The following is a 12,895-nucleotide window of genomic DNA, read 5'->3' as shown; positions in this document are numbered from 1 at the left end:
ATTAACACATTGGAGAAGGGGAGGCTTCAGTGGAGCCATGGAGGCTTCAGTGGAGCCATGGAGACCTCAGTGGAGCAGAGATCCCATGGAGAACCCCACGCCACAGTGAGTGGCTGCCCAAAGGAAGCTGTGACCCCATGAGAAGTCCACCCTGGAGCAAGTTCCTGGCAGGACCTAGGAGCCTACGCTAGACTAGGTTTGCTGGAAGGACTTGTGACCCCATAGAGGACCCACATGGGAGCAGTCTGTTCTTGCAGTCCAGTTCTGTGGAAGGGACCCCACACTGTAGCAGTGGGAAATGTGAGGAGCTCTGCCCCTAAGCAGCAAACTCCATCTGTAAGGAACTGACCTTAACTTCCATCCCCTATCCCTCTCCACTGCTGATGGAGGGAGGAGAGAAGAAGGGAAGGGTGGGGGCAGTTGTTTTAAGATTCAGTTTTTATTTCTCATTTCCCTACTCTGTTTTGATTGTTCATTAATAAATCAAACCAGTTCTCCTTAAGTTGAGTCTGTTTTGCCTATGATGGTAACTGCTGAGTGATCTCCCTGTCCTTATCTTGACTTGCAAGCCCTTTGTTGTATTTCTCTCTTCCCTGTCCAGTTTAGGATGGGGAGTGATAGAACGACTTGGTGGGCACTTGGCACCCCCAGTCTGCCTACGTTATGACATCCCAGAGACTTTTCCCATCCTTCTCCTTCACATACTCTGAAGCCCCACACATCGCTTTCATATACGTCCTTTGATTTACAGAAAACCTTCAAAACCAATGACCCCGGAGACAGTGATCTTCAACAAGGCCCATCTAATTTCAATGCCTTTGAAAGCAGTGGTTGTCTTTGCTGTGAGCAATTATAATGCTACCTGCAAACACTGTGAAGAAACAGATGCCATCCTAGCTGAGAGCATGCTGTGATTTCTGTCTCACTAAAAGTACCAGAAAGTGGTGAACTTCTGGAGTATGGGACATAGGAAAAACAGTAAAAACAAATCCAAAAATCTATTAAAAAAAGCAAAAAAAGCCGTCTCTAATTATGTGGCTAAGAAAAAGCTACCAAACATACCATCAAGATGAACACACCTGAAAGCCCATTCTCTGTTACTCAACTTTTCTTTTAAACATCATCCTCTCTGCTGCACATACAATCTATGATAAATTCATTCCTAGTGTCTTATGTGAAGTAGCTGAAGTAGTGACTCTGGGGTAGCCAGCCACTTCTGCACATTTCTTATTAGCATTCAGTCCTTTTCTGGGGTCTTTTTTATCTGAACCATCAACTCTACTTGTTTCCAAAGTTGCAACTGATGGTGAGATTTCTGGGATAGTGAAATGTAATATTGATAGTGATGAAGAACTCCAAAGGACATTGTAAAACTGAGTCAGTGGGCAAAAAGGTGGCAGATTAGCTTCACTGTAAATAAAGGTAAGGTAATGTATTTAGGGAAAAGCAGTCTAAGCTGGCTTTAAGAGGCTGCTGAACTCAGAACTGACAGTTGCAGCTCAGCAAGAGCACTTGGAAGTGCAGCTGATATCTCTACGGAATCAAAATCTCCAAGCCAATGAACAGCAGCAGACAAAAAAGTCAATGAAATTTTAGATATCATCAGCTACTGAGAATAGGACCAATGGTGTAATTTTGAAGCTATTTAAATAAAACTCTGCGGGACCTCACCTTGAGTACCACATGCAGTTTTGGAAGGGCAACTAAAATCATTAAGGAAACAGATCATTTGGCATATGTGGAGACAGTAAAAATGCTGCTACTCTTCAGGCTGAAGAAAAAAAAGTCCAGGGTGAATGCAATAGATTTACAGAATGGCAGAGGTAGTGAATAGGGGAAATACTGCAGATATAGGTAGTGAATAGAGCAATGCTGCAACCACAGGACATGCAATGAAACTACTAGTGTGACTGCTTCAAACAGGAAAAAGAAAGCTCATCTTTACACAGCACTTAGTCTTCTGAAACTTCTGGAATTTGCTGTCACAGTGGGCTGCAGAAGTACAGTACCAGAAAGTTCAAAACCAGACTGAACAAATTAATAAATTCAAAAATGGTTAAAAAAATAATAGGATGTAAAACACTTCTCATACTGTGGTTCTAGTTTCTGGGAAGCTACAAGGGGAACAGAACCCTGAACACAGTTACCCTGAACAGCATCTCCCAGGTACTACCATTAAGAGCAAAACATAGGGTCATGCTGCCCAATGCATTAGTGCACTAGAGCATTTCATATGTTTTTATCATGCTCCATTGAGCCAGCAATGTGCCCTCGTGGCCAAGAAGGCCAATGGCATCCTGGGACGCATCAAAAAGAGTGTGGTCAGCAGGTCAAGGGAGGTTCTTCTCCTCCTCTACTCTGCCCTGGTGAGGCATCTGGCGTCCTGTGTCCAGTTCTGGGCTCCTCAGCTCAAGGGGGACAGAGAACTGGAGAGAGTCCAGTGCAGGGCCACCAAAATGATCAGGGGACTGGAACATCTTTCATATGAGGAAAGGCTGTGGGAACTGGGGCTGTTTAGTCTGGAGAAGAGGAGACTGAGGGGAGATGTTATTAACATTTATAAATATCTAAAGGGTGGGTGTCAGAAGGTTGGGACATCCCTTTTTTCTATACTAGCCAGCAACAGGACAAGAGGTAATGGGATGAAGTTGGAACACAAAAAGTTCCACTTAAATATAAGAAAAAACTATTTCACTGTGAGGGTGAGGGAGCCCTGGCACAGGCTGCGCAGAGGGTTGTGGAGTCTCCTTCCTTGGAGGTCTTCAAGACCCACCTGGACATGTTCCTATGTGACCTGATCTAGGTGAACTTGCTTCTGCAGGGGGGCTGGACTAGATGATCTCTAAAGGTCCTTTCCAACCCCTACCATTCTGTGATTCTATGATTCTATGATTTGCTGAACAAATGATAAATGATAGACGACTGCTACCTGTAAGTAAATGCATCCACAAATATGGGCTACTGAAAAAAATTAAAAAACCCCAACATTAATTTGTATTAAATTTTCTAGAGTAGTCAAATTATTATTTTGGGCAAACAATTTTTCAGTACAAAGCCTGAGTGGTTCTCCTGCTGAACACTAATTCGTCTCATCTCCTATCACCCTAAATCAAGGAGAGGAAAGATTTTATAACTTCTCTTTGGGTTGCTAGTTTACAGGTCGGTTGCTTATATCACACAAGTGGAATACCACTAGAAAATAAATTAAAACAAAGTTACAGCTGTGGGAAAATACTTCTAAGGGCCCTGGGTGTCCTGGGGCCTTTATGAGCAGATTTTTTTATTCTTTCTAATTATTCTTCATTTTGGTAAATAGAGTTAAACAAGCCTTTTTGTTGTTCCCTCAAAGCCTTGGATTCTCAACACTGACCTCTTTCTAAAACAGTCCATTTCTGACTCAACTTCATAGAACTCCTGTTTAATACCATAGGATTGCTAAAAGTGGAAACAACATTGGGAATCTGAAGAGATAAAGAAATGAGTATAATGTATATGGAAAATTTCAGTACTTACTAAGGTAGAAAGAAGCATCACAACTCCATTCCTGATAGCAAATGCATTGTGTGTAACGTATTCAATGAAATCCCACAGTCTTTTTAAAAATGGTGCATGGAAAAATTTAGAGGTAACTGAAATCACAGGATTATAACGCGTGGGTTATACTATTTTCTAACACCTTAGTATTTGGAAAAACATTGTTAAAATCAATCAAATGTTTGTGAAGTGTAACTTCAGCAGCTCTGCAGACTCCAAAACAGAGTCTCTATTTGTTCTGTTGTAAAAAAAACCTCAGTAAAGTTAGCTTCAAGAAAAAATACAGAGTTATTAGATGACATTCTGTGGAAAGTACCCTCCAAAATCACTTAGAATGAAAGCTCTCTCTTTCCTTGGTCTCACTCTTATTATGGCCAGCAGTGCTGGCTGGCATGGTATGTACAGACAAGGCTGTATAGTAATAAAGAGCAACTATGGACAGAAATCCCACAGAAAAAGTTAGATGAACAACTCAGAGCTCTTCTGCAGCACAAAGCAAAAGCCACCATCGGAAGAAGTGATGCCGGTCCTACTTACTCTACTAAATCGAAGAGCTTTTTGGGTTCAGCTGGGGGTGGGTAGATGACTTCGTCTATGCATTTCCGGACACAGTTTGCATAGGCGGTAGAGAGGTGAACGAAGGCCTCGAGGTTCTGCATCTGCCGGGCCAGCTCTAGGAGACGTTGGGTGCCCATTACATTCAGTTGCACGGCATGCCTGGAGAGGGCAGGGGAAAGAAACAAAATGCATTTCACTGGAAAGGATATATCAAAGCTGAGCGCAGTCCAAACCCCAAATCGTGAACATGCAAGCAAAGGATGAAAAGGGGTCACAGCAGGGCAGAAAGTTTCAATGAAATGCAAGGGCTAAACCAGCTTTCAGAGCAATGCTGTTTGGATTTGCCATTCTGGTGACAGAATGTCTCTGAAATATTTTTAGTCAACTAAAAATAATCCTTCACTAACATCTCTACCTGTGACACATTTGCCACTCCTTCCTGGAACAAATACTTCCAACACATGTGTCTACTGAGGCATTATGGTTTCTACAGTTACCCATTCACCTTTATCCTTAAGGGATCACTGCTAAAGCAGATAAACACATGGATTCAGTAATCAGCAAAGGAACCTTGGGCCCAGAAAAAAACAGATTCATTCTGAAAGAAGACACAATTAGAGATAACAGCTCAAATTCCCAAGGAATGGAGTGAAGAACTGATAAGTATAAAAGAGTCCTGGTTAGTAAGGTTGACCTTGAAGTACACAGCATAGCTAGAAGTTGTTCTAGAGATTATCTGCAACGGATCTCTGCAAACAGACATTCAACTTTGTTGCATGCTTTGTATAGGAAAAACAGACATTTTCCTGCACAGAAGGGAAAAGACTAAGCAATCTGTTCAGCCCTGGAGTGGAACCTTTCAACGACACATACAAGATTATGAATAATTCTCTCAAGTACAGTGTACATTGAAGCAATTACTTCTACCAAGGTTGAAGAGAAACTGTAAATAGTCCAAAGGAATGAAAACAGCAGTTAAGAGTATGATTAATGTTTAAATCACAGTATCTAAAGCCAGAGAGACTGATTTTTTTTTTAGCATGCTGATATTAAAGCATAGCATTTCCTAACAATTTCTATTTATTCCTGCCCTTCTAGCAAGATAAATACTTCTTCTTTAGCTTTCCTTCATATTAAAGTTACTCTTCCATGTACATTTCCACTAGAATGTATCCCTTCTGAGAGGGGATGAACAGAATTGCACTCAGAATACAGGCCCAGCATGGATTTCTGATAAGACATTCAGAGTTTCTTTTGCCTTCTAGGGGAATATTATCTAACCCTAGTGATTTGTTATTCTTTTTTTTTCTATTTATATTAAAACATCTACTAATATTTCAATACAACATAGTTTCTCAGATTTCTGCCCTCAAGAGTTCCATCTGGAGAATTCCCTAAGTGTGCTGCATGCTGATGTCAGTAATTCATTTAGTTTCTCTGTGCTGCTTTTCTAGTATCTTGATAGCACTGTTTTTGCATCTCTCTTATCAACTGTCTCTTCATATTCTGTGGTAGACTTTGGGCCTCTCCTGCATTTAAAAAATACTTTTTTATGTGTGTCATTAGCAAATTGCCACTCAAAACTTTCACTTGAAGTGCAATATTGTGCTTTCACATTTATCTGGCAAGGACTTTTTTACTAATTCAAACAGGAGTAATTTGATTTTAATAACTTCTCATGTTTTGCTTTTTAATCGTTTTGGATTTTCCTCATTCTGTTTCCTTGATCTGATTTTGACAGATGATATGTAATCAGCCTTGAAATAGTTGCCACACTGCCTTCAATCAAGTGACTGCTTTAACTTCTTTCTAGCTATTCTCATTATTAAAAATACAGTTTCCCTTCAATGTTACATGCCACTGTGATGTATTTTTATAGTATTTTCATTTATGTACAGATTTGAGAACATTTATAGCTATTAATGCAGTGCAGTCCATTGTTACATTATATCTTGAGTCAGATTCTACACATGGCTCACGATTAAGTTATGGAGTTGTTCCCTTCTGGCAAGTTCTCTAATTAGTTGTTACAGAAAAGCAATTATTTCTGGTAGACACAGTGGATAACTATCTAACATGGCTATGAGCAAATGAAGACTGACTGATGTTTATAATTGTGTTTTCTGCTCTCACAGCATCAGTGTTTTGCCTAAAAACTATGAAGATCTGGTAATCCAGAACATCCACTTGAGTTTGTTGACATTTACGATTTGCATAGAAGCACTTACACATCTAATCTTGCTTTAGTGACTGATTTCCGCTCTTCTTTATTAATGGAAAGTCTGCTTGGACACTCACTCCCCAAGGAGCTCCTTCAGAAACTGAGCATTTATTGTAAACTGTTAATTACTCTGAGTGTTGGGTATTTTAAAACTCGTGATAGGCTATTTTCTTAACATATTTCCTGCTTCAGTTACTCAGTGACAAAGAAAGGCCATTAACACTAGCTCTAGAGACAAACATACTTAACTCCCTTACTGTAGTACAACCCAAGCTTACAGTACTTCCCTCTGCTCCCATGGAAATCTGCCAAGATGCTTCACTTTTGACAAACACATGCACATGACATTTTCAGAGAATTTACATTACACGTTGAGCACAGGACCACATGTAGCATGAAAATATGAATGGAGAATTATCACTGCAGCTACACGAGGATGCACTGAGTGGTGTATTATGGGCTATTGTGTGTTCTGAATCATGCTTAGCAAATACAGAAAGCAGGACATACTTCAGGGGTTCATCAAAGCGAACTGTTGCTGCACAGTGGAAGACAACATTCACCCGGCTTAGAAGCTCTTCCTCATCTTCAGCACTGATGGCCAGCTTGGGCTGAGTGAGTTCAGCATTAATAGGCTTAATCTTCTCGTAGAAATTAGGGCAATCTTCTCGGACCCTGTCAAAGACCTTAAAGCACAAAGAGAGAGAGATCAGGTACAGAATTAGGCTACTGAGATCACTCTGATTAGTAGCCAGTCTCATTATATCAATTCATGAAATTAGCACAAAAGAGAATGACTGGTTCTTCCAGAGGAAGGACACAGGGGAGATGATACAATGGGTGATTCATTTGTTCCCTCCCATGGGAAAACTCCACACAGGAAACAACAAAAATACAGGAGGTAACACATTTCGCTGAAGAAATGAATGAATCTTCTCTGTACATTTACTGGAACAGCCACTGAAATCCCTGTATCTCCACATCTCCTGCAACCACACTCTAGGGTGGCTTGCGGGACTGTAACAGAAGCTAAAGTGGAGGGCACAGTATGGACTGGGAAAGCCTGTGAAGCATTGGACTCAAGCAATTTTCTTGATGGTTCTACAAAGAACTTGAGAGGAGGGGAACAGGGAACATTTTCCTCCCCTTCCTTATGCTGCTCCTTGCCTACTGTCACTCTTTGTTCACGTCAGATGAGTCTTTCTGCTTTTGAGATGGAAAGATGGGAGATCTCAATAACTCACATTGCTAAAGCTGCTGACTACCACCATCAGTTTTGCATGTCTGGACAAGTGTGCAGCTAGTTGGCTTCTCAAGCTATCTTCCAGACCTGTTTGTTTGTTTGGTTGGTTGTTTTTTTCCCCTAGGACTATGATCCACAGCTCTTTCCAATACACGTTTTCTGCCCAGTCTTCTGCAGAATGACAAATAGTACATCTGCTCACTAAAACAATCTTTATTATTTTCATATATTGTCCTGTCTGATGACTTATCCAAAACCAGCATTTGGCACCCTGCTTTGCCTAAGATCAAGATGGCAAGATAAACCTTCTTAAAGGAAATCATTACTTCCATCACCTGAAATGCACCTATGGGACAAAAAGCAATTTCCATTTTTCCAGTTTCACTGATAACAGTATAACAATGCAGTTCTGCGTGTGACATGAAAGCAGTCAGCTACTGCAAGTTCTGCCTGGAGACTTTTTATTTGTTAAATCTTGCAGGCAAATAAGATGAAGCTTGAATTCCAAAATGTTATGTGAGTTTGCTTGAGTAGGACTTGAAAAAATCATCTTAACCTTTAGAAACATCTGTTCTAAGGGTTTTGTATTGCTGGCTATCATTATTGTATCTGAACAACTTCAGTTAGTAGTAACAATTAGATCCAAAAAGCTCCTCCCTTTTGAGTGACAACAAGAAACGTAGAAACTATAAACAGAAGAGAGAGGCTGTGGGATCTGAAGACCTATCATCTAGACTGCAAAGGATAACCACACTTCAAAAGTAATTAGACTACTGACTAATGACTACTGTGACAGATTGCTGATGGATGCTGGATCCACTGCTTTTGGATGTATTTAAGAAGTATCCAGATAAGCACTGCCAGGAAAGGCACGGAATAGCCGAACCTACTTTGAGGCAGGAGGATGGGCCAGCCAGCTCCTCAGTAGCTCTGTAGTTTCTGGATGCTTTCTCTACTCTGTAGCTTACCAGTAACACCGAGTCTGTAAATCTCTTTACCATCATGGCCTTTGATTTTCCTGGAGATTGTTCTATCTTTGATTTGCTCTGTGCTTGTGTAAGAACAGAAATTGTGTGACATAAATTAAACATAGTAAAAAGACATATGAAACATTAAATCTATACTAATAGCAATATTTTATTTTTTGACTATGAGATTACCATCTTTTTGCTTATCTAGATAAACCTTGGTGTTCTTAGGGATGAAGAAGTGATAAGAAAATCATTAGCCTTCCCCACTATGCAGCACACTCTATACTTGACTTCATGTATTTTATTTTAACACACCGCTGCACGTCCTTCAGAAACCTGGAACCTGAGCAAGTCAACAGAAATTAGGACTTGATAATATCACTTCATTACTCTCAACTACATGCATTCTTCAGCAATGTAGTCTAGTACAGAGAACAGATTTCTAGACAGAGAAAGCTAATCGTGGACAAAGATGTTGGTGACAATCAGCTGGAGTGTAGGAACGCAAATGCCAATGACTTTTCTTTAGAAACAGTGATTTTGTTCATTAAAACTATGGACAGAAGAGGCTGTGTCCCGAAGCAGAGACTCTACATCTGCAGAAACTGCAACTGTAGTGAAGCACCCACTCCAGAGATATTCACTAAGCACTGTGTCCCATGTGAGGGACCCTGTATCGGCAGAAGCCGCACCTGCTGGGAAGAACCCGCACCAGAGAAGTTCATTAAGGACTGTGTCCTGTGGGAGGGACCCCATCTTGGAGCAGGGGAAGAATGCCAGGAGTCATCCTCATCTGAGAAGAGAGAAGCGGCAGAGCCCATCTGTGAGAGACTGACCACATCCCCCACTCCCTGCCCCCCTGAGCCATTGAGTGGGGAGGAGGTAGAGATATCGGGAGCAGTGAGCTGGGCTCAGGAAGAAAGGAGGGATGGGAGAGGGAGATATTAAAAGTGCTGGTTGTAATTTTCTCATCATGCTGCTCTCTTTTTGCTTTTATTCCATTCTGTTTCTTGTAGGTAGTAGAATAAACTTTCCTCCTTTCCTCTCTAAGTTGAGTACTGGAGTCTGTTTTGCCCGGAACCGTAATTGGCAGCGAGCCCTCCCTGCCCTTGTCTTAATCCACAACAACCTTGTTAATCTTTTTGCTCATATTTTGCTGGGGCCTCTGCCATCCTAACGAGGGTTGGGGGTGAATGGGGGGCACCGAGCAAGAGACTGCTGTGGTGCTTCTGTGCTAGCTGGGCCAAACCACGACACCATTAAATCAGATACCAAGAGCAGCTGTTTAATAAAAGTCTGCTGTCTCTTTCATGGTAGCTGAAGATTTCAGACTTGTCAATATTTTACAGGAAAGTGCAAGAAGATTTAAAGACACACAAATGCAGCTTACTCTATACCGTTTCCTATAGCTTAAGGCATGCTTAACATAACGATGATGCTTAATCTGCAGGTAAACAATAACTGCACCTCAAAGTTGTGATTATCTTACCCAGAACATAATGAATCCATAATAACTTCATGAGGCCTAAGTATTACTCTGTCGCTTCTTTCTAGAAGTCACTTGATGGTACAAAATATATTCAATGCATAAAAGTGGGCTGACATGCTGTACTGTTGGAACCACATGAAAATACTGACCAAATCAGCAATACCCCAAAGGTGATATATTAAATACCACAAAATAACAGTGAAGAGAAAGCAAAGATGCTTGCCTTCAACTTGATCAATGGTGTCTGATATTAATTAAACTGAGGAAAATCATTAACAAAATATGCCATTTTCAGTGACTTTTTGGGTATCTTAATGCATTCCAGAAGCGGCACTGCTGCCCTGATGAAAACAGAATGCATGAACCTAATAGCTACTATTCTGACTTTAATCCTTGAAACAGGCTTCTGCATAGGCTGCCCTATTCCTCAACAGAGGTGAGAACTTCACTTTGGAATTCACCGATTTTTTTCTTGTTATAATCAGACAAGTCCCATTTACAGCAATAATCTGTGTGATTTCAGTTCACATTGTCAAGCATTTATTATGAAAATGGGACTTCTAGAATTTCTCCCAACATTACATTTGAGTGTATTTGATGGGTACCTCTTTCTCTATTCCTGCCCACTTAAGCTTTGGCCTCCCTTCCCAAAGGACATCTGGAACTCTCTGTGTTCTATACTTTTGCCTTAAAGCATGTAATAGTTCAGAGATATTCCTGCCCATCGATCTATCAATCAGAAATTGTTCCATACCACAAAGATATAAATACCTGAAAGGAAAGGTAAATTGCACATCTATGGAAGATCACAGCTGAAAAATAAAGGAACCACTGAACATTGCAAGATGCCAAAGGCTTTGTATTTTCCTCAGGAAACATTTTCAATGAAGCAAATGCAAATTACTGAAAAGTAGTGTGCTTCAGCCACTTGAATGGAACTTGAATGAGTGAGGAACTTGCCTTTCAAAGAAGCCTGGGTATTCTTTCCTTTTATAGACCTATCAGTCCTCACCCCTAAAAAGCCAACATAGTACCAGGCACTGTGCAGGATGGCACTTCATCAAGAAACATAAGTAGGAGAGAAAGCACTTCTGATTGCTTGGTAACGTTATCTACTTCTTGTGCTCTCCACTGATGTGAAGGATTCATCTTCAAAGTGCTGAATAAACATGTCCCAGCAATACAATCTGTGGTGAAGGTGGGCTACTGCTCTTCACCACGTTATCAGAGGAGTTTGTAACTTGCTGTGGCTCCTTTCTGCAACAAACTGCTTCTTCAGCTACAGCACTCACAGCCTTCTCTCTGCTGGACCAGTGACAAATGCTTTGGTGACTGACGCAGAAAGCATCAAGAGTGCATTTAAGTGTGGCTTAGAAAAGTATCCTTTTTTCCTTCCGTAGCAGAAAAACCCAATGATCAGTCAAGGTATCCTAATTACACTATTTTAACCAGATGCTGTCACTTTTAATTTATTTTTTTGCTAAGACCAATAAAAAATGGTCTTCTCTGGTGCAGGGTGGGGGCAGGTACGTTTAATAGGTGTTGGGATATTAGGTTTCTCTAGGAGGGGTAGTAAAAGATGTTAACTTCAATCACAGTATGCACATTTCAAGGTATTACCGCATGAGAACATTTAAATGAGAGAAAAATCAAGGAATTCCCCAAATGAACCTCATACATGAAGAACTACTGAGAAGAATGAGATTGAGAGAATTCAATTAAAAAAAAAAAGGCAAAACCCCTCCATCCTTTCAGATAAAGAAATGGAAAGGATTACTTAGCATAATTCAGGAGACTATAAGCTTGAATGGCTTCTGTGAGGAAACAAACTTTATTCTAAACAACACACAGGCCATAGGGTAAACCATCATGGTATGTTTGAAATACCTCTTCTGAACAGAGCATTGCTGTATAAATGCTAGGGAACAGCCTATCTATAGATTCACAGAGTAACACCCGTGATTTCAATGGCAGTATCATAAATGGATATGATTATCCATTTATGGATATATCCATATGGATTTAGCTGCAAAATTAAACTATCAAAGCTACCGAAGTTATGCAAATAGCTCTTTAAAAAAGATCTGATCTCTGCAGTTTTCTTCTGATGAAAGGGCTTATCCCAGTTGTGTTTGCCACTGATAAAATCCTCCAATATAGTCTTCAAGGGAGGAAGGTACACAACTACTTTTAGGATTGCCATTGTAGGAAATTAGAGAAATAGCTGAGCAGCTTCTTGACATAAAGTAATTAGCCTGTAATTAATTTTCAGCCTGGTACTTTTTCAGCAATAAGTATCAGGAATGCTCAAGCAATAAATGTGTGAAAACACAGCTCAGGCAGCATTAATGGGGATAGACTCCTTTTTCCCCTCATGCACTCTGCTTCATTTCCTCTTCAGAAAGCTGCTTTTAAGTATGATTCTTCTCAAGGCAAATAAAGCATAATTCATCTGATCAGTTAAAAAGCATGCAGTGGAGTGTTCCTCATTATAAAAAAACAAATGGCTTATGCCTCAATCTAGAGCTATTACTTTCCCCTGAGTAGAGCTAATGTAGTGGAAATACTGTACCCATGACCAACATCTTGTAAACAAAACAGCTGATTATTTAAAGATAAAGACTACAGAAGCAAAGAGATGACTGACAGTAAATTTAATACAGGTCAGCTAAGGGTAATATGTATAGCCAGCTACTTAGGATATGGTTTTAAATGGCCAATTTCCTTGAAAATTGTCTGCTGAGAGAGCCTGCTGTTTTCTAAGCAAGAATACTTCGGTTCCGTGTAAGTTAAACTGTAAGAGTAAAAGGCACTCTTTCAGGGACAGGCATCGTACACAGCAGCGTTGGGGACTTGACAGACATGGAAAAGCTTTTTGT

The 12,895-nt window shown here is 40.4% G+C and overlaps 1 protein-coding gene across 5 annotated transcripts in view; it reads right to left on the bottom strand.

Moving 5' to 3' along the window:
- FAR2 (fatty acyl-CoA reductase 2) overlaps positions 1-12,895 on the bottom strand; it is a 158,121-nt gene that overhangs the window by 33,331 nt on the left and 111,895 nt on the right. For all 5 annotated transcript variants that reach the window (XM_062007327.1, XM_062007335.1, XM_062007308.1 and 2 more), the window contains exons 3-4: positions 6,824-6,999; positions 4,072-4,251 (exon numbers count right to left, since the gene is read on the bottom strand). In XM_062007327.1, coding sequence (XP_061863311.1) covers positions 4,072-4,251; positions 6,824-6,999 — 356 coding nt within the window. The remainder of the gene's footprint in view (positions 1-4,071; positions 4,252-6,823; positions 7,000-12,895) is intronic.

Source organism: Colius striatus, chromosome 1 (assembly GCF_028858725.1).
Source record: "Colius striatus isolate bColStr4 chromosome 1, bColStr4.1.hap1, whole genome shotgun sequence".
Classification (NCBI taxonomy): Eukaryota; Metazoa; Chordata; class Aves; order Coliiformes; family Coliidae; genus Colius; species Colius striatus.
Note: the sequence above shows the minus strand (reverse complement) of the source record. Positions and strands in the feature narration are given on the sequence as shown.